The sequence below is a fragment of the Melanotaenia boesemani genome, chromosome 14, assembly GCF_017639745.1.
Source record: "Melanotaenia boesemani isolate fMelBoe1 chromosome 14, fMelBoe1.pri, whole genome shotgun sequence".
Lineage (NCBI taxonomy): Eukaryota > Metazoa > Chordata > Actinopteri > Atheriniformes > Melanotaeniidae > Melanotaenia > Melanotaenia boesemani.
Window position 1 is genome coordinate 9,476,433 of NC_055695.1, and position 22,517 is coordinate 9,498,949.

The following is a 22,517-nucleotide window of genomic DNA, read 5'->3' on the forward strand; positions in this document are numbered from 1 at the left end:
AACTTGCCCTCAAGGCCATTCGTCTCACTCCCTCTCCACTACCATGCCACACATCTTTTTATTCCCCCATTAAATCTTCTCGTCTCAGACCATTCCCTCTTGTTGCTCACCACCCCCTTTTCCCCCATGTAGATTCCTCACTTATTCATGTTCCCTCCGTCTATCTTTCACTCCTTCTGAGACTCCAAATCTGTCCCCCCAATCTTGGCCCTCCTCTCCTGGGGGGGTCATCTCTACCTAGGGCTTCCCCTTAGCCTTCTCCTTCCTGCCCATTCTGGCCCTCTGTCAGGGAGGGAGTCAGGCTGCCTGACTCCCTCAGAGCAGCAGGAAGCAGCAGCAGCAGGGGTTAGGCCTGTATGGCGCTCCTGGCTCGCGCTCTCAGAAGTCCTGCCAAGCCAAGGATGAGAGACCTTTGCCAGTGTCGTATTAGGGCACCAAATAAAAAATATTTTACAGATGTCTTATTGCAGGCATTAAAAGTCAGCAGAGACTTAGACCGGGGGTAGAGGTGTCTTTTAAGTACAAATTATCTCAGTGTGGATGTATTTCTGCCTAGAATTTATGATATAGAAAATATGATTTAAGTATGAATGTAGGGAAAAGCTCTTAAAAACGTTATGCCTCTTGGCTTGGGTTTCAGGAAGTGAGCTTGTGGCTAAAGGAGGAAAACAGGCTGGTCTGATTCTGGATTGGCTGGGAAAATAGATTGATTTGGTGGGGCTGTGTTTACAGACATGGAAAATCCAATGCTGCAGTACTGTGAATGCCTGGCTGGGTTCCCAACCAGTTCTGGCTTGACAGTTTAACAGTGAATATTTAACATTGCACCACACTGCGAGGCTTGGCTGTAAACAGCAGTCAGCAAGAAGCAAAGCAGCTAAAGCTTGCATGACGCTGGGCCTTGGTTGTGAAGCCCACCTAAAAACAACGCACAAGCAGGAAGCACATCTTGAAGTTCAGATTTTAGAAGAAGGCAGATGGCATGGGCTGGTGGTGTCACACTGTAAAAAAAACCACCAGGATCCCCTGATGAAAGCAGCTCCCGCCTGCTTTGAACAGTGAGTCTGTCATGGTTGGTGTCTGCTGTGTGGCTTCAGGTCAAACTGTGATACGCAACTCCTGGAATTTGCGCTTTTCAAGTTTTTCATGTTCAAATCGTCTGAGGGGAAAAAACAGAGGGGGGGAAAACAGGAAGTCTCATAAATATTAATATTCTAATATGTAAAAGTGGCAGGGAAGACCTCTCTGGTTTAGTTGCTTTCAACCCCGGTTGGGGAGCTTTTCTCTCTATCCGTCTCTTGCTCACTTTCTTTGCATCTGTATTTCTCTGCGTTTTCAGTACCTGACATTTTCATTTTCTGAATACCATTCTGATATAAATAGACCTATATTCATACGTCTGTGTGATATCTTGGATCATGTAAATACGAGTATGATGTGAGATTGTGTTTTTATATTGAAAATAGATCTCATATAACCAAATCTGCTGTTACTTTGGTGATTTTAATTAACAAAGCATCCTGTTTAAATTGTCTAAGGAGAAAAAAAGTTGAGAAAATCTGTCCATTCTGATCTGATCTATCCAACGATTCACAAGAGCTATGTTTTTGTATCTACCTTTTAAAAATTATTTACTAGACAGATAAAAAAAATACTACTAGGAATGGGCATATCAGTACTCAGGAGTCGATACATTGATATCAGCCAGTCAAAATATCAAATTCAATACTTTTTTTGAGTATTGAGATACCCCTCTGCTTATACAAATGTGCCATTTGTTTTAACTTCTGAGAGTTTTAGGTACTAAAACTATGTGTGAAGCCCAGCCACAGCGTTTTCCTTCTGCGTGACCTGATTATGGTAGCCTATAAGATATTATATTATGATGATGATGCTGCTACTGTTATTGATGATGAGGTTTGGTTTTGATATTTTACTGGTTTAATGCAGGTTATTGCACATTATGTTTTAATATATTTATCATATTACTTTTTCTTACCATTTAATAAATTTGAATAACCTTATATTAATCTGTAGTTTAATTATTTTATTATTTTAAAAAAGTTTATTTTATCTTTGTTAAATTTGCTTGTCAGTATGATTTATTAAAAAGCATTCACGTATTGATGCTCTTGAATTTTACTTATATTTCATATTGGTCTGCAATAAAGATTTTAATGCACACTGTACAATCATGATTTTCCTTTAAGGGGCAAGAAGTATCTTTTGCTATCAGTGAAAACTAATTATCGTACTGACAGGAAAAATGTTGGTATCCCCATCACTAATTACTACATTAGGTTGGTTAAGAATAGCTTATTTCTTTATGGTGGGTGGGCTTATAGTGAATTGTACACCATTAAAAAAAAGAACATTTTAATATCCACGATATCTGAAATCCAGATCATAGCCATAAATTTGTCTTTCTCCACAGTACTTAGTGGAACCATGTCTTTGACCACGTGGGTTGCAATGGTGTAGATTATCTTAATTTACTAACAATTTAGGCGTAGTCAGTACTTTTAGATGTACACAAGTGACACCTGATTCAAGTGTGTTCCAGTTTTTTAAATCTTACCCAGGGATGTGAACGGTGCCAATCTTAGTGGAATACATGCTTGGTACTTGCATGTTTGTGGCCAAGGTGATGCACCAAATTGCTCATGTTTCCACTTCTGGCTACAACTTTAACTCAACAGCATTTGCAGTAAATAGTAGTTTGGTCCATGGCTGATAATTTTAAACAAACCAGACAACAAATAAAGCTCTTTTATCCGGTATTGTGTGTATGTAGAAAGCCTTTTTTTTCCAATCCCTTTCCCCAAAATGTTTCAGCATTTGGTTGTCAGATATTATTTTGCTGTGTCATTTTTAAAGTAGATAAGAAGTTGTGGTTGGTCAGTAATATGGTTTGTCATAGTCTTATTTCTAACTTTTGCAGTGATAACATTAGTTGTTTTCTGTAGATTAAGATACAATGTGGTATAAGGTAAGACAAGGTAAGACCTGGTATTGTATATACAGCTTTATAAACATTTCTTATCTCTTGTGTGTACAAGTAAATTTAAAAACTGCATCCTCTTTCTATATTACACCATTCAGCACCATTCTGGCAACATCATTGCTTCCCAGAAAAGTGTCTCTCCATTGGTTCAGCTCATCATAGATCACTGTGATTGGTAACGCTGTTTTGCAGTGATGAAATCTGTAATGTGACGGGCAAAGTTAGCTTGTTAATCGTTAAATGTTATGAACAGCAGTCTGCACTTTGTCTTGGTCCATCTTAACAAACAAAAAAGCTACAGGTGAATTTGAACCTTTGTTCCCAAGACATACAGTTTTGAATCCCCATGTGTAAGGATTAAAATTTTCTCACTGGTCCGACTAAGTTAAAAATGATCAGATGTTAGTTTAAGACATTTTTATGCAGTTGTTACCCTGTTAGGCCTCTCTTGGCCCTGAGATCTTGAAATGAGGTTGGTTTTGGTGAGTTTTAAAGATGTTTGGTGAAAATAGGGCAGAGTCCAGCCTCTGTGTTAGGGATGGTGGAACAGGTCTGACATCTCTTCTGAACTGAAAAGGGAAATCCCTGCAGGCACGGAGTAGAGAGGAGCGAATGAGGGAGGAGGGCGAGAACGGAGAGAGGTGCGACCCCTTAGGGGTAACGTTATTCTCTGATCGTCAGCTACACACACACTCGCTCACATACTGGGACGCTCTGTCGATGTGCCGGGTAATGCACTCATGCAAAGAAAGATGAGTGCCTAAGGAATAAAAATAAACATTCAACTTTTTGTGTGCGGCTTTGTGTATCTGTCTGTGCATGTGCGGTGCTCATGTTAGTTTATGTTTCCATTTTAATTTGTGTCCAATATGTTTCCATTTTTTTTTCTTTTGTTTTGAGTTTTTGATTTGCACTCTTGGCCCACTCACAGCACATTCAAATGAGTGAAATGCTAAAATAAGCCAAATTATCCAACTCATTAGCAACGGACGTAAATTTGATTTTACACGTTTATTTTTTATGTAGCAGAAAATGTAAAGAAAGTAACTTGATCTGTTTTATTTAACTTAAAGTTCTTAAGCTTTTGTTTCCAAAGATAAACCAACTCACCAACATAAAAAAAAAACAAAAACAAAGCAAAGCAAAAAACTCCACAAGCCTTCATCAATTGGTTTGATTTTGCGTTGTACATTTATGTATGTTATCAAACCAGTTTTTTTTGTTATGTGTTCTACACCAAAATATATTGGCCACCGGAAGCAACATTTGTTGCGTTATTGTTAGTTTCATAGTTAGGAGTCATCTTCCTTGGCCCTGTGGCAAAATCATGGGTTTATGTACTTATATGAAGCAACAGTACCATATTTGATATGAATGAGCTGAGCGGCTTTAGATCTGGTAAGAAGATTGTGTATGTGTGTATGCAGCAGGCAGCATTGCCCTCCACAGAAGCCACAGCAGGCTGAAACTGAACCAGAGCCAGACCAAAGCTTGATTTTTGTGGAGCCATGTTCCCATTGGCCCAATGTCAGTATGTGCACTTTCAAGGCTTCGAGTATAACATTAATTTCTGTATTTTTCTGCATGTGTTTGCATGTGAATATGTGTGTGTGGACCACAGTTTTGGTTTGGTGTCGTTTTCTTTCCCTATTGAGAGTGAGGCTCAAGTTAAGGTTGCTTTGAGTTCAGGGTCTGAGATTTTTTTCCATTACAAACAAATTGAAGAGGATGAGTGGGTTTTGGTCTTCATCACCATTTCTCACAGAGCATACAACAAGACTTGGTAACAGAAAAGCCCCAATAAAAGGCCTTAAACTTAGCTTTAGCAGTCAGCTATGTAAGAGGACATGCCTGGGAACAGCTCCTCTCACATTACTAATGATTTGGACATCTTGTGCTTGTCATTTCCTCTTAGACAAAATTCTGTGCTAACAAAGTCTAACTGTGTCAAGTTATTCAAGGAGAAGGGAAACCTGCTTTAGGGGAAGGAGAGATAGCGGTTTTGTGTTGAGGGAAAATGGACTTCATTCACCAGATGTTTTTGTTTAAAGTTATTTAATAGATGACTAACTCATATGAAAAGGCTTATCTACAAACAACAGAGATCATTCATCAGTTGCTGTCTTGCCATTTCCGTCATGAAGGGTGTTTTCTGGCTGAGGGGCTTTTCAGGCAACCGTGTTAAACAACACGTAGCTTGTCCAAAAATCTCTATAAAACTTTCAGATTTTAGGCACACTTTTTACCTGTATTTTACCGTAGTTGCTTCCATGTTCTTCCGTGCAAAGTCATTGTATTCTCTGAGAAACCTTTGCTGTTTAAAGTAGTCAGTCAACCATTCTCATTTTTATGGCCTCATCTAGTCTGGTACAGATAGTATTGGAGGATAAATAATTATAATTTCCAGATTTTGTAGTCACTTCAAAGAAGATTATTCTTTATTCTTTTTTTTGGTGATTACTATTTGCTTGATTATTAGATAAGGTCTCAAATTAGAAATGACTGCTGTGATGAAAATAAGGCTGTATGTAAAAGTGCTGTGTAACAGTTCTTTGTTTACATTATAACCAAACCTGGGTATGTCATTCCCTCATTCCCTTAAATTTAGCCTGAAATTTCCTCATTTGTTCTTATTAATTAATAAAAAAAACCCAAAACAACCAAAAACAAAACAAAACAAAAAAACAACAAAGCCCTTTAGCCTTGCAGATAAACAGAGCCACAGCCCTGTGGTAGCAAATGTCACATCCGATTTCCTGGTGCCAGAGGTGATGAAGCTAATTCGGTGGTCAGTCAGTGACATGGCTAACGAACAAAGCCCTTGTTGGTCCTGGAGGGCTAGAATCTCTGCAGTGCTGCGCAGTGCTCCGTTCCGCATTGTGATAGACCATGAGTTGTTGCCACAGGGCACTAATGCAACCTAAAGCCTTGGGATCTTTGTCATACTGTGGTGGGTAACCCTGGGTGTGGATCTTTTGTTCACATGTAAATCTATTTTGGGTTTTTCTCTTGGATAGGATTACAATATGAGCTTCAATGACCAAGTAACCAACATGCACTTGTGAAAAAGGTAGTATTGATATTGATTTCTTTTCCATTTTCTCTGAGGAAGAAAATAAATTATTCTCTTTGAAAACAGAAACTACAGATAAAGGTGGCAAACAACAAATAAAATGTCATGGATTTTAAGAAGAATGATCTCTGAAGCTGTTGCTTTTTTATCGTGCAGTATTATCTTTCTGTGGATGTTTTACATAATTGTCCAGTAATTCTTGACATACAGAAAGCTTCCTGAAATTTTTATTTCCATGCACATTTCATTTAGCTGGTTATATGTCAAATATGAAGGACTTAACCCACTTCAGTGAGTTTTGGTTAGGCTTTTTCATAACTCCTCATTGTTTAGCACGGCCTCCAAAACATGTTGTTCTTAAATCATTCAGCGATAAATGAAAATTTTCTAGTAAATGTATTTCCTGAGTTATCTCAAAGGTCAGGTTTGTCAAAATATACACACATTTGGAGAACAGGTAAAAGCCCATTTATGCTCGATGCATAAGATGGATACGTAGACTGACGGACAGCTTTGTCACACGTCGCTGCCCTCATCCTTCCATGCGTCTTTTATGGGTAATAAGTCAGTTCATCCACAAGTGGGCAATTGCCAAGTTTGGAGTTCACTTCCATGTTTTGATCCTGGTTGATGGCAGTAATGCACCTCTATAAAGTTGTTAACAAGTGTTGCTATACTATCCCATATAAGATTTTTTTTTGTAAGGTGTTAGATATTGTAATTTTAGTGTCTAGCAAGTAATGAAAATGTGCATAAGGTTTTTATAATTTTTTTTTTTTTTTTATTAAAGTGCAGAGCAAACCAAAGTATATTAGGCAAACAAAAAAATTCACAGCAAACAAATACAAATATATTACACAAAAACATCAAACTTTGTTTAAAAAAGAAAAAACAATCTACCGCAAACAGATTAGGAAAGCATTCCTGTACAAAAAGGAAGCTAGGGTGGCATCACTCTCCGAAACTCTTGCAAAAGTCTTTTGGCCATACACAAATATGCTTGTCCTTGTGCTCTGGCGATGCAACATCATAAATATGGCTGTAGTTTAGGACACACTCACACAGCCTCTCTTCAAATCTTCCAGCCATGTCTACAGTTGTCTGTAAATGTAAAAATAGTTGCTCTCAACTTCTTCTTTGTCTGCATCTTCTTCTTCGTGTGCTTTTTATTTGGTGGTTCTGCTTCATCTTTTTCCTGTTTCTCGTCTTCTCAGATTTGTCCCTTTTGCTGGTTTCGTGTTAGTACAACACCGCCCCCCCCATTTCCGGTGGTATTGTCTGCTACATTAAGTGACGGATAGCTTAGCTCCCTGAAAATGAACCAAATCACGTGCGTAACCGACGCAGAAGATGGACGAAACTGTCCGTCAGTCTGCGTGTCCGTCAGTCTGCGTATCCGTCTTCTGCGTCGAGCATAAATGGGTCTTAACAGAAACTGGCTGCAGATCCAAATCAATTTCCTTTTTTTTGAAGCATTCTGAGAGGGCTTTTTATGATAGTTTCACACTTTAAAAACAGTTAACAAGTCCAGAATAAAGTCTTCAAGTGAGATGTGGTCCAGCGTTTACTCACTAAAGAAGCTGTAATTATTGGTACAGAACATAAAACTACTGATTAAAATGTGGGACCGGGTGATATTGCAAAAATATTACAATGTTATTTTCTACACTGATCCATCTTGATCACGGTACAGAGTTGGTTAATGCTGTAATTGTCAAAAGTAGACTTTTTAACCCAAACATAAATCAAATATCTTTTAACATGAAAGCCAGACTTTTGTGCAGTTTTGAGTTTTTAAAGCTATTGTCATAATCTTTTAATCAGTTAATTAACAGCCTGTTTCAGTTTAAATGCAGCTCCAGTTGTGAGTACTTGTAAAGTTTTTTCTCCCCCCTGTTTGTAATGTTTTGTTCAGGAGAATGTACTCAAGATTCAAAACAAAGTTCTCCACAAATTGGAACTTACTATAAATTTTCTGGTACAATTAGGGGTCATAATTGAGGGTCTCTCTGCCATTTAAGATACAAACCAGATTTTTAGTCTGTTTTATATTTTTATTGATCAATTTTCATTGGGTGTATATCATAATAAAATATGTAAAAAAATGTATTATTTCAGATAATAGATTAACACAGTAGTGTGCTTTTTAACCCCATATTTTCATCCAGCAATAAATATACATCCATTAATTCACAGAATTCTATGTGGGAAAGGTTAAAGTATTTCTTTTTTCGGCCCCTAAAAAATACAGAAAAAACACACACACACACACATACTATACATTAATTTTCTTTTTGAACTAAGGTGTGATGATGGTATGGCATATGAGAGGCTGTAAATGTAGTGAGTGTGTGCAGGCATACCCCAAATCCGAGTCCCCTCTCTGTAATGCCTCGCGGGGGGGTTTACTGCCTGGTTTCTTGGGGATCACACAGCTGTCTTAAATGCAGCTCTGTTTTTGCATACTTCACCCACATGATTTTGTCTTTCCTTTCACAGTCAGCAATTTGTCATTATACCTTGTTTATTTTCTGTGATTGACAGTATGAATTGGTTTCACCTAGTAATAGTGAAAAGGAAAAAAAGACGAGGTATTATGGCTGGTGGTCCTTTTTTAAACTGGTACCATGGGTGACTGTCATTCTCCTTTTATCATTGAAATTGGAGTTTATCTTTTACAAGCTTAAGTGGAATGTTTTTGTTTTTCAAGTGATTATTAGCATCCTCCTTGGCTGCCATCTCTTGCTGATGAAACGAGCACATCAAACAATGTTTTACACTAACGAAGCGGCGTGGGCTGGCTGGCTCCAGCCTTTTTCTGTAAGGCACCTGCTGAAGTGACAGACGGGCAACAAAGGGCCCCTCACCACAAGAGAGTTGTCGATGCTGCAGTGGAGTGGTTGGGACAATAGAGAGGAGAGGTGGTCTGGGCTCTTAGACACGTGCCAGATCATGTCAAAAGAACACAACACAGAGGAGCACGACTGGGAGGACGTAGAAAGGACAAGAGCAAGGGAGGTGGAGAGGGGAGTGGCTGACACCTGCTTGTGCTTGAGCTTTTCTCTCAATAGTGGACATCCTTACTATTAACAGTGGTAGAGGATGTAACGTGAAAACTGAGATGCGAGAGGATACAAATTTGCAGGTGTGCATGCAGAGGCAGATAAGGACAGACGAGAGTTCAGTGTTGTTATTGGGAGTTGTATACCCCATACCCGGTAAGGACTGGTGGGTATGCCGGTAGTTCATAGAGGGTTAGTAGGTGAAATATACTCACACTGAAGCTTAGCACTGGACTAACTCATCTGGAGGATTGGGGAATAAATCAAATTGGGCCTCACATGAAGTCCAAGCTAATCATGCTGTGCTATTTACTTCTGCAGTGAAATAATCATGAGGCCATAAAAAGCTGAAAGCAAAAAAATCTAAAGGATGGCTATAAATAGTTAGAAAGCAGCATTATGGATCACTGGCCTTGTTGTATCCCAGTAGACTAGTGTCTATTTCTTTGTCTTCATTTCCATTTTTTTTAATATGGAGAGACTGAAGGTTGGAATATATCACACATTTGTGTACTTTTATGCATGTCTGCACTAGAAGATTCAAGGTTTTTTATTTTTATTTTTATATTTTTTTATTTATTTATTTTTTTAAATTAGTTTAACAGTTCATCAACTTCACATGGAACTAGAGAGAGAGAGTTGCAGATAAAACCTGCACCAAGTTTCATTACATACCTTAATTTGTTTCCTCCACCATCGGTACAGACGTTGCACCCTCTTTGTACAGTCTGAAATAGACTGAACTTTTAATCCACCAATGTTCTGTCTGTTCATTAATTGTGAGTTTGGTTTGATGCAGCCGTTGCTGTTTAGGTCCTCTGACTGTTTGAGATTCTGTAATTCTCATACTGGGTTATTCCTGATTAACTTTGATTCTGTATCCAGATTTGAGGGTATGGAAAAGTCTGAGTAGTTGGACTCTGAAGTGTTTGGCTTGGTTTGCAAAGCTTATTTCAAAGCTTTCTTTTTATCACTGTTTTCTTTCTTTCTTTTTTCTTTCGATTGAGAGGCAGTAATAGCCTATCCATTTTCTATTCTGTCAAGTCTTGGACCATTTTGCTTAAAAACCTCAAAAACTGGCTTGCATGCTGAGGTGTAATTGGTCCTCTACCCCTCTCTGTCTCTCTCTCAGCTCATGGCCCAATGAACATGAGTGCTTGCAAATTTGAGCTAATGATTTTGAATAGTGATTAAAATGAATTGAAAAGTGTGCTGCTTCTGTAGAATCCGGACCCCTCCATCATTAGAGGCTTTCCTCCTTTCTCTTCTTCTTTTTCTCTTTCTGTATCATCAGCGTTAGGCGAGTAGGGGTTTGAGAGGAGGCCTGGGGTAGGCTTTCATGAGCACAAACTCAAAGGTTTCTCCATTTCTTGTAATCATGGACACCACTCTTCTAGCACTTTCACTGTCGCCTTCTGGCTCCTCAAAGGTGTCTTTGATTCTCTCACATCATATGCCCAGGCCAGATAGTGTCACATTACATTTTTCCTCTCTTTTCTTCAACCCCTTCTTGCCCTTTGCGCTTTCTACTCCTTAAACCCAAGCTTATCACTCTATTCTTATTTATTGTCCTCAGACTGAGAGCAGATTTAGCACCCTTCCTTTTCGAACTGGTAACGCTTAACCCCCGCCCCCCTCTGAGTTTGCCTTGATCCACCTTTTATGATCATCTCCCTCTCTTTGTTTTTCCAGTTCTCCTGTTTAAAATGAATTATGCAGGAGACAGGAAATGGGGATTAAAGCGCTAAAGCCAGTGCCAACTTCTGTGGTATACATCTCTACACAGTTTCTCTCTGGACTGTGAACACATCGGGGCTAACGAGCTTCTTCTTTTCCCCTCTGCTGGCATTTTTGTCAGTTCTGCATCTGTTGCACCCTGTCCTGCACCATCCCTGCTGTGCCCTGTAGCTTTTCATTCTTGTATCCAGTTTCACTCCAACTGAATTAAGATAATCTGTTTCATACCAAAATAGGGAAACTTGCTGTTCAAAAGCCGGTTTTTATACACTTTTACAAAAAATAAAACAAAACTTATTTTACAGCCCGTTGAGAAAACATCTCATGTTTGGTGCAATAAGTAGGGGTAGATTATCTAAATATTTCTTTGCCCTTTTCACATATCTGTCCTTTGAATTTTTTTTTTTTTGGTGATATTTTGCAGGAGTCTCATGGAGCACATTTAAAATAACCGTTTTTACATTGAGCCACTGGTGGTTTTGATGGGAGAGTCCTTTTTCCCTAAGCTCTGTCATAGGTTTTTTTCAAAGGTAAAAAAAGTTTTTTAAGCAAAATTCCAAATCTAGTTAAGGTTAGTTAAGGAGTTAATATAATCATACATTTGAACTCAAAACAAGAAAAATTTTTCTGTAAACCTGTGACCCGAGAACAAGTAACGAAGTAAATAAGTTGGGAAAAACCCGTTTTACCAAACACGTTATCGCCAGATTAATTTTTCATATCTTTAGAATGCGTTTATTTTCTATTGAAAGGTTAAATAGTCAGGATTCATTTTTTTATCTTTTGACAAGTGACCAAATTTTCACCCACATGGAAGAAATGCTTTCAAACTTGTACACTGAATTTACATTGAGAAGTATTTTCATATTTAAGGCTAACATGAGGCAAGTTTAACATTAGTTTGTGTTTTTATACAGGCACTCTTTCCAGGTCTTGTTTATTAGTCACACTTTTTTTTTAACTTTAAGTGTGGGAGTCCTCAGTTTGACCATCCCTTAATTGCTCAGTTTCTGATTGTTAGTTTTGTTAATTGTACTATTTCTGGGTGTGTGTTAATTTAACATGGCAGTCTTAATTGATCCTGTTAACATAGGATGTGGGAGGTGAAAGAACATCAGGGACCTCAGATGCCTGCTGGTTATTTTGACACTTAAGCAGTCAGGAACACAGAGGGTTAGGGAGAGGAGTGATCATGGCTGCCTTAGTCTAATAAAAGTGCTGAAGTGCAAAGAAATCAACATGAGACGCATGAACAAACAACACTGAATATATCTAAATGTTTTCTGGAGTGAAATCCAGGTTGAAGCAGTTGATTAAATATAGAATAATAAATTATAAAAACAAAAGAACAAAACAAAAATCTGTGCATTAATGATCACTCATTCAAGATATGGTCATGAGCAAAAATTAAACTACTGCCATGATTTCTTTTTTCTTCTCAGTTCACTCTCTATATATAACACCTTGTCCTCAGTATAGCTGATAATTGAGTTGCCTGCATCCAAATAAAACGAGCCACCTTGAGCATTTGACAATTTAACATATTCAACTGTATTGTTAAGGTATTTCCCATCATTTTAAAAACTCCAGTCCATCATTCTGGATTTTGAAAGATTATTTACCTGTAGTAACTTTTGAAAACAGCTGCTCCAGTAAATCAGGTCAGGGTCATATCTGAAACATTGCTTAAACCTGAGAGCTACATCTTAGATACTACAGTCTTAATTAACACTTAATAGTTAGCAGTTTGACGTCTGAGTCAGAGCGTGAGGGACGCCGGAGCAGTAAAAGTTTGCTGTGAGAAGCTATTGGTCTGAGTCCCCTATCTGCTTTACCACTGCTGTGTAAAGCGAAGGGAGCTAATCCTGACGCTAGCTGCTGCTTCAGCCAAGAAATGATCACCTCGTCTCTGCCACTCGAGCTCGGTTTGGAGGGGGAAGCAGAAAGATTTTCCCCGATAACAGCATGGTTACTAAACCATCAGAAATGTTGCACTTCACGAGCAAAAAGACCAGACAGAAAGGAAAGGAAAAAAAAAGTGGTTTTGTTCTTGAACGCTCCTGTGAGCGCGGTGTTAAGGTCACCTAGCAATGCCGCTGCCCAATAAACGCAGCCAGCCTAGTTTCTATCCCGGCGTCTCCCTGAACAACTTTCTCTTCAAGGCTGCCTACTTTATAGTAAAGGACACTAGAGCCCGCATAGTGTTAAAAATAAAAGAAACTACAAAACTCTTGTGTATGAAACACACACATTTTACAATTTCCCTTTGACGATTAAGTACTTTCCATTTCATTATTGATGACGTCACGACTCATTGATTTTGAATGGCCTGACTAGCTGACTTCAAAAATCACCAAAAATGCCCATCGCTATCATAAGCTTCAATAAAGTAGCGTTATAAAGAGTGGAGCAAAAAACTTCCACGATTTTGTGAAAGACTGATGATGTATTACAGAAAAAAATACTTTATTTCTTCTGAAGTTGATTCCATGGAATCAGCAGAAATACTTGTCCACACACTGAATCTACATTTTTGCTTGATTTTTGACAGATAATTTTATGATGACTTGTTTTCATATGAGGTGTATTTATGCAATTTGTGTTCAGATGTGTACACAAATATGTATGTAGACTTCCTTGACTTAATTTTTGTATGTTTAACACATATGAACATCACACCCTATAAGTATGACACAGTTGCTGATATACATAAACTGTGTCCTGTGTTATTTATGAGTATATTAGTGTTAATTGTTAGACTGTATAACAGCATATCCATTACATTGTGTAATGGCAGTAATTATGGAGCATCTGTCAAAAAATGAATTTTTCCCACCGAGATTAATTCGGTGTAAACTGGAATCAAAATTTAATTACATGTGTGAATTAAATTTTGCATCATAGATTTAAATGATTAATTCAGGTCATATTTCATATTACGGGATTTTTTTAAGTGCAGAGATAACTGCAAAGTAACTAGTTGTAGTGTAGATTCCATCTAGGCCACATGCCAAAACATGCAATTAAACAGAATCATGGAGTACACATTTATGCAACTCAGTCACCTCTGTGTGACCTACATTTTCTCAGAAAACAGAAAATGAAGGGGAACTTCTTGTGCAAGTAACCGGTATAACGGGCAGTTCTCAAGAACAATTACGTGGAGGAACGCCAATGAAATACAGAGGAACATTATCTATATAATTTATTCAGATTCCTTTGCTTCCTGCTATAGGTCTGCCATGCTGTAACTTGAGAGGGAGTTAGACAAAGAGTGTCAAATCCTCAGGCATGAAATGGGCTCCAGTTCTGCTGAAACCAGAAACCATTGCAGCAATCACTTACTAGCTTAGTGCACGACAACACTGTATACACACTGTGTGGACTTATTGAATTTGTGGTGTTTTCTAAAGAAATTCACAGCTCAGTCTTTTGTGTAATTTATTTCCAGAGGTGTAATGGATCCAGCTCCTAACACCATGGATATGGACATGCAGCCACGAGGACAGCAAGCAGCCGTGCCAGTGTTTCAACCCCAGGTAACACAAACACACACAGCCGCCAAACAGCAAAAAAGCCAAGCTGCTGAATAATGTTGTTAGGGCTGGGCAATTCATCGAGATTTTCAAATATATCGAGACTTTATCAGACGTAATATAGAAGGAGGGAATATCGTTTATATCGAGATAGCTTGTTTTGAGTTAAAAGCATCTTTTCTTTTGCATTTTGCAGAGCTGTATTTTTGTTATGGTCATTGAAAAGTATTTTTAATTTACTTTGTTTTAGGAGCATTTAGTTTAATATAATGGTACTGTAATTTCAGTCAGCTGTTTTAATGCACATGTGCTGCTGATCCTTAAGAAAAGTATATTTGGCACTAAAGGCTGTAAATTAGAACCATCTTTTTGGTTACTTGACAAAAACAAATATATATATCGAGATATATATCGTATATCGTGATTCAGGTAAAAAATATCGAGATATAAGATTTGGTTCATATCGCCCAGCCCTAAATGTTGTAACAGTACCGTAACATCTAAAGCAAGGTGATTTGTCTAAATGTCGCAGTGATAATAATCAGAAGTTGTATAACTTGTGAATAGTCTCCATAGATTACAAACATTACTGGATGCAGCAACATACAAGGAGCAAAACTGCGATTATGTTAAATAAGATTGTATTAAACGTTGTTAGTAAACACATTTCTTTCATTGTGAATTCTTGTTGATTCAATATTAAAACAGAAACCCTAAAATGCTCATTTTTGAAAGAGATTTGTGTAAAAAAAAAAAAAAGTATTGACTTAACAATGCAGTCCAAGCACAATGCAGTTAGTTCTTCGATTCTTAGATTTTCTTAGATGCATATATTTATCTGCTCTGTACTTTTAAGAGACAGTTTGGGATTCAAATTTTGCATTTTGAAACAGAAACATTGGAGAATGCTGCCTTTGGGACTCAGGGGACCCAAGTCCACTTTTTTACTGGCCTGAATCCACAGTTATCTTCCACTCCTAGCAAAGAGCTGTGCTCCACTTGGAATTGTGAATGACTGTCGTCGATCTTTTAGGTTATTGGTAAAGTTAACTGCCTCTTTCTATAATGCTGCTGTAACAATGAAATTTTCCAGTCTGGAATTAATAAAGTACGTCTGATTCTGACTGTGATTATAAATTTTGTTTAGGAGCTTGAATCTGCCAAACAAATCGGATCAAGCACTGCTTTTCAGCCCTTAGTCGTGGATGCGACTGTATCAAAAGCAAAACTGGTAAATGGAGCATATCTTCACCTAAGCTTGAAATATGCTTAACACCAGATTTTGGTGAATATATGGATTCATCAATAGGCACAGACTAGCCAGACTAGATTCAAAAAGGAGTTGAACTGACCTCTAGCTAATCTGAGCAATGAAATCTATGATGTACTGCTGGAGGCCAACAGAAATATAAATCCGTGGCAGCTTTATATGAGACATAGCGAAATGATAATGGTTCCACACCAGCTACAGGGATCCTTTTTGTTGAGAAGAGTCTCAGTGTTGCCGTTCTGCACAAACATATCACAAATCTGCCCCATAATAGATAAACTGTTGTGTTTGACCAGTAAAGGCAAGGCTGGACGGAGATTTGTTTTAACCCAGACGTATTCCATGAGAAGGCAGAATTCTTCTTCCATTAAGATTGTTCACCTGCAGATAAACTGATAATTTGCTAATTTATTATAATAAATTTCTTCCATCATTTATATGAAGCCTTACACCCTCTTCACACATTGAACTGTGAATATTCTGTATTACCCTTTCTCCTTTGTGTCTGTCAAGATTTGCCCTTCATCCCTCAGAACAGTGTAGCTTGTGTGTGAGATGGACAGCAGTGGATGAATGTTGAGTTGGTAATATTGATCAGAGCTCAGGAGGCTGGCAGAGCCTGGCCTCCCTGCATGCTTCTTTTTGTTCGATACATCTCAAGTTTGTTTTGTGCAGATCTGGTCATTGTTGGGTTTTAATACTACCCTCCAACATCGGGCACATTGATTTATTTAGAGGAGGATGTTTTTTTTCCTCCGTAAGTATTGAATAGACTTTAAACAAAGAGGATCATCCATATGCCCCTGAGTAAATGTGAGTTCATTTTGAGTGGGGGGGGGGGTGGAAAAAACAACACTAAAAATAGTTGGGTATTGTTTGTTTTTTGTGCGTATGCAAGGGCATGGCAAGATTAACACTGGAATTGCCAAGGGGCTTAATTTATTTTAAGATTGTAATTGCAAAATTAGGGATAATTGGGCTGCACACAGAAGAAAGTCAGATAAAAGCTCTAATAATTAATTTGACTTTGCCAACACTCCCCAACGCATACACACACACAGTGGATTTTCTATTCATCTCCCAGCAGTTGATTATGTTATTGTTCAGGCTTAATGATTCCTCTCCCTGGTTTTCAATCTATTTCTAGCAGTTTACATCAGTGTTAATTCCTAGCGCTTTTTTAGCTTAGAGTACAGGAAACGCAGTGAACTTTCTGTGTTGCATCACCACCCCCCACCCCCCTCCTCCTCCCCACTTACAGAGAGAGAGAGAGAGAGAGAGAGAGAGAGAGAGAGAGAACATGTTTGAACCAATTTCACATTTAATGGGAGATGGAAAGATAGACAGAGTAAGTTAGATTATGTAGATGACTGTCTAACCAGGATCCAGATGGGTGTCTTTCAACAAGTCCTGTATCTGTTTCACACTTTCCAAAGGTTCAGTCTGCTTGACAGCAAGAAAAAAAAACACTCCTAGAGAAATCTGAATTGTATATGTGATGAAGGATAGTCCGTATTGCTTGCAATATAATTTCTGTTGGTCCCGGAGGTATGATGCATATGCATTAGTTAAATGAGATGAGCTGGTAAGATCTGCATTTTTAATGGTGCATTTGCTCATGAGTGAGTGGGAGGGTTACTAAGAAGGCCCCCTCAGATCAGATTTTGATCGTCACTGCAGAGTTTGACAGACACAGATCTGTCTGGAAGCGCTGAGACAAGGCAGTATGGTTGTGGAGCCGATTTAGAGGAGAAGAATGAGAAGCACCTTTGGGGTGAATCCTGCTGGTTTGACTGCCTGGCTCACTGGCTGACTGACTGAGGATGAATATTGCATGGTGCCTGCTCAAGGGGGCTGGTGACTGGAGAGGGTGGGAGTAAACCCCCCCCCCCCCCCCCCCCCCCCACACCCTGCTGCCAGTTGCTGTCTATGTCTCTGCAATCCCTTTCTATCTCTCTTCTATTGGATCCAAGCTAATTTGACAGATTTTATACACTTTGAGTGTTGTTTAGATGTAAAAATGTCCATGCACTTAACTTAACTTGCCTTTGTCAAGAGCTTCAACAGTAAAACATATCTTCCTCCTCCTCATCATCACGCCTTGGTCAACAAACAACAGCACCATGTGTCACAGCCAAAATTTATTGGATATTGAAATGAGACACAGTCCTGTCATACTGTCTCAGCTGATTAAATGCCTAATAGGGCCAAAAATAAGCAGAAAATGGTCTTTTCAGGACACTTGTGTGAAAATTTATTTGATATTTTGATTTTGTATGGTCCTTATTTTAACTTTTAAAATGAACATGGGGCTAATTTCTCTCGCACTGCTGAGAGCCTTTGTCCTGTGTCATTTCCCATGTTTCAAACCTTGCTTATCTTTTCTTTTCCCCCCACATAGCTGGCCAACTCTTCTCACTGGCCACGTTTACATGATAGTTTTAATTCCACTTTTATTCAGAATAAAAATTATGCAAAAGAAAATTAATGACCTTGTAAACACCTAATTCCAAATGGTAAATGACTGTTCTGAACTAAACTTAAATCTGAAGTAAGTAGCTGGTTTATTCTGATTTTAAATCAGAATCGAATATTTGCTCGATCATGTATGCATTCTTTCCGCTTTAAATTAAGTCCGGTTGTTCTGCACATCCTCGTTCCCTTCTCCTGTTGCTGCTTTAAAACTTTAAGCAAAATCAAAGCGAAATGGTTCTTATTCTGTAGTTTTTCAGGAAGCAGGAACTGGAGTTTTTTTTTTTTTTCTCGATAGACATAAAATATGTTGCTTCCACCCCCTGTCCAATCAGAACCATTCCCAACCCTCAGCAGAATTGAATAAAGGCAATTAAATGTGCTTTTAGTGTAAACCTCGGTTTGTAATTACTATTTCCATGTAAACACAAAGGAAAATACTTGAATTCCAAATTATTTAATTCTGATGAATTAATTCCGAATTTAAAAATAACATGTAACCGTGACCACTACATCTAAATTCATGGCCGTAGTCTACAGATTTTTTTAGTTTGCAATTACTTAAGATTTCTGGTTCACTGTGGAATTTCAAGTATTAGTGTTTTTCACTTGGATGTGCTCCGAGTATGTCCCTCTCTGTCTCTGCATGTGTCTTGGTCCTTCCATACGAGACAGTACCTCTGCTGCCGCTGGCCTTTGTGTGGCAGCCGCTGGCACTACTGGGCTGTCACATCACACCCTCTTCCCTCTGCTGCTTGTCCCCCTCCACACCTACCCCATCTCCCTTTCCCTGTCTTCCGCATCCCCTCTTCCACTCTCCATGTGTCTTGTCAGTTGTGTTTGGCAATGGTGTCATTATTGGGCAGCCCGTATCACACTTCCTCCGATGAGCTGTCTGTCTGCTCCTACTCTGTCTCTCCCACCACTTTTCTCTCTCTTTCAATCCCTCTGCTTGTGACTTGCCCATGGCGGTTGTGTGTCACCTTTACACCCATGATAGGCTGTCCCTCACAGATATTTCCCACAATGCCTTGCACAACTGCCACTTAATCTTTATTCCCTGCAGCTTGTCCATATTTCCAACCAGGATGATGTGAAAAGAGTACTACTGCATGGTACCTTTCTTTCAAAAACCTGTAATTTTAAAGGAGATTTTTTTATCAACTGACCTTACTAGTGGTTTCTTCTATCTTTTGACCTTTTACATTTATTGTGGCACATGATGGTCACATCATTTGCACAGACAGCAACATCAAAGCTGTACACTCAGGCTATCATGTCATTTGCATGGAATTTCACAGTGGCACACATGTCGTCAATTTTGTTTATTTGCATGAGATACATAGACTGAGAGCAGCACAACAGAGTAGTGTTTCTGTGTATAGAAAGAGGTGACGTGGACAGTCAAACGTGTCAGATCAATGACTCAAAAGAAAAATCGGATCAAACTGTCCTCTGAGTTGGGCTTGTGAAATTTGTCTCTATGCTCCGATAGCTCTGATGAGATACAAAGAGACTGTGTACAAAGAGTGCAGAGTGTTGTGGTCACTTCTATTTTCTCACATGAAGGTGAGATTTGAGTTGGATTTTATTCATACAATAAACAAAAAACAAATAAACAAACAAAAAACTGTTAAATTGTTTAAATTTGGATGATGGCAATAGAAGATCTTGCAACCTGCCGCAGTTTTGAAGAGATACATTTGTTTCAGTACATTTCATTGAGATAAGATGATGTACTTAACTAAAAAACTTACAGGAGAAATAAAAGAAACATATGAAACATTTATTTTATTGAACCAATTTATCTTTAAATCTAAGGGAACTTTTAATTATTTGAATAAACTTAAATATCCTAATTTTCTCAACTGACTCCATGAGGTCCCACCTCCTCTGCTTTCATTGGTGAGTGTTTGCTGTCTGGTTCTCCAGTCTTTGTGGGCCACTGTCCTGCAGGTTTTAGATGTTTCCTGCTCCAACACACCTGATTCAAATGAAACGGATCCAACAGCTTGTCGTCAAATTTTGCACAACGACTCATTAATTTCAGTCAGGTGTTCAAGCAGGGAAACAGAAGTTTGACATCCCCGGTTTAGAGTTTACTCATGAACACTTTGTTCAACACTTGAGTCTATCAGCACACATTAACCAATCAAAGGCAGAGTAGGTAGATCTTTATGAAGTAGGCCAATGGGTGTGTCCAGAACAGAAGCAGCAGGCACGTAATCAAAAAGTAGTGCTGACTCTCAGTATATACACAGTAAATTTAATATTATTTGTCACAACTGTTTGGGTAAAACATTTACCTGCCAGTGTACCTGATAACATCCCGATGATGACCCATCCAACAGATAATGTATCTGGATCTGCTGCTTGGCAGGTGTTTCGTACCTGTAAGCAGCCTTACATCTTTGACCTCTGCCAGCATCTCCAACACATTCGTTTAAATCCTTAAAAAAAGATGGTCAGTGAAATCCCATCCACCCAATGTTATCCAGACTCTGAGCCCTGCCTCTTTCAGGGTCACTCTGTGCCTTCCTCTTAGATGTATGTATGTGTGTGCATGTGTATGTTTGTGGGGCCCTTGTCTTTCAGCTGGGCTCTTCTGATTGTGTGACACCCATGTGCGGCAGATGAGACGACCTGTCAGTCAGCTCTGGCCTGGCTGCCCTTTGAAGGCCAGGCCAGGGGGCGAAAAGGTGCCGCAAATGGCCTGTGAAGTTTACATACACTGCCCACTGCTAAACAGATTAGCTCTAATGAAGTGTCTAATGTCGGGGCCGCTGGCTGACATAATCCTGCCTGGCAGCCCGGCCCCTTGGCTGCCAGAAAAGCCGCCCTCCCTCCAGCCCTCTCTTCCGCCCTCGCATGGCCTCTGCTGCCACCCAGGGCGACTCCACACGGGGAGGTGCCCACTGTTAATCATGCTGGACAGTGTGCGATCTGACATGCAAATGTAGGTCATTGCATATGTAAATGTGTGATTACGAAGCTGGCATGCCAAGACACATTAGCAAGACTGTGCTCTCAGCAGGCGGTTGTCACAGCGCTTTAGAGGCTCATGCTAACATTTGTCAAGCTACCACGCAGCGAATGAAAGCAATGCCCTCTTGTCCTCTCTTGCTTCCTTTCTTTCTTTCTTTCTTTATTTGAATTTATAAATCTCTAACTGGCCATCCTGAATCCCTGCTCAAATTATGCCCTCATTGATGAAAAGATATTGCTCAGTATGTCCTTTCCCTAAGTGTATAGCTCTCTGTGGTTTTAATTTTCTTTCTCTTCTATGCAATTTTGATTTGCAGTAAACCTTCTGTGGGGCAGTATTCCTGTATTGTTGGATTTTTGGGAGCTATTAGTGAAGCATTATAATTGTTTTGTAGATGTAATGTGTTTAACAGGAGGTTGTGGAGCAGCATGTCATGCTAGCTGTCACAGCTCGGGATGATGGTGGTGTCATGCTGAAAAATGCACACACCTCAGCGGTGTTAATTGGACAGAGCATCTGATTGGTTCATGCCCCTTCCTTTTGCTGTCAACTTTAAAAAACAATGAAATGCTTAAATGGGTGCATCCCTCCAGTCTTCCAGTCTAATATGAACTATCCTGTTTGGAGAACCACTTCCTCTCACTGTCAGTGTGTGTTTGTCTTTGCATTTGTAAATATAGTTTTGGGTAATATCTACCAGATTTTCATATTTTTGTTTCTGTTATTGTACAGACATTAATCTGCTTAATTTCTGTGAAGCCAGGATGAAAAATACAGGCTTTTGTGGTCAAATGTTTTTATAAAACAAGATCCTGTAGTTGACCAATAATCCTTATAAATTTGTTCAATAATTAATTTAAATAAAATATATTTGCTAGTTTTGGTTCTTTTGGTTTACATTTAAGCTGTTTATTTTTCATGTTCTTTCAGTTTACTTAACATGACAGTTGAATTTTTTAAAATCTTCTTTAATCTTTTTTTTTTTTTTTTTTTTTTAACTTTTTACTGACTTTAAATCTGATTCTTGGTAGGGAGTCAGCTAAAGGAATCTTGTATAGCCTCCGGTCTGTACTCATGGTAACTTTGTCAAAATGCAAAAAACTAGTGAAGCGAACAAATGTGATGACACTCCTCTCACATGTTTTAATGCTTAGGAGATTAATTTTTGACCTTCTTCCCTCTTCACCCTTCTTTCCTCTGTCGTAAGTCGCTTGCCCCTGAGCTGCTCCCACAGCCACGCTGGCAGAAGTGCTGGTGACATGTGGCATTCTGATATCTGTCACCTTCTGTTTTCCCCCTGCCAACGCGTTTTACAAGTTATCCAAAAGGCTGGAAAGGTCACATAGTCTGCTCTGTGCATTTTTCACACATTTTATC

The 22,517-nt window shown here is 38.9% G+C and overlaps 1 protein-coding gene across 1 annotated transcript in view; it reads left to right on the forward strand.

Moving 5' to 3' along the window:
* The window catches only part of nek7 (NIMA-related kinase 7), a 67,480-nt gene that overhangs the window by 8,341 nt on the left and 36,622 nt on the right, over positions 1-22,517 (forward strand). The window contains exon 2 of the mRNA XM_042005971.1: positions 14,328-14,415. Within this exon, the coding sequence (XP_041861905.1) occupies positions 14,335-14,415 (81 nt within the window). The 5' untranslated portion in view covers positions 14,328-14,334. The remainder of the gene's footprint in view (positions 1-14,327; positions 14,416-22,517) is intronic.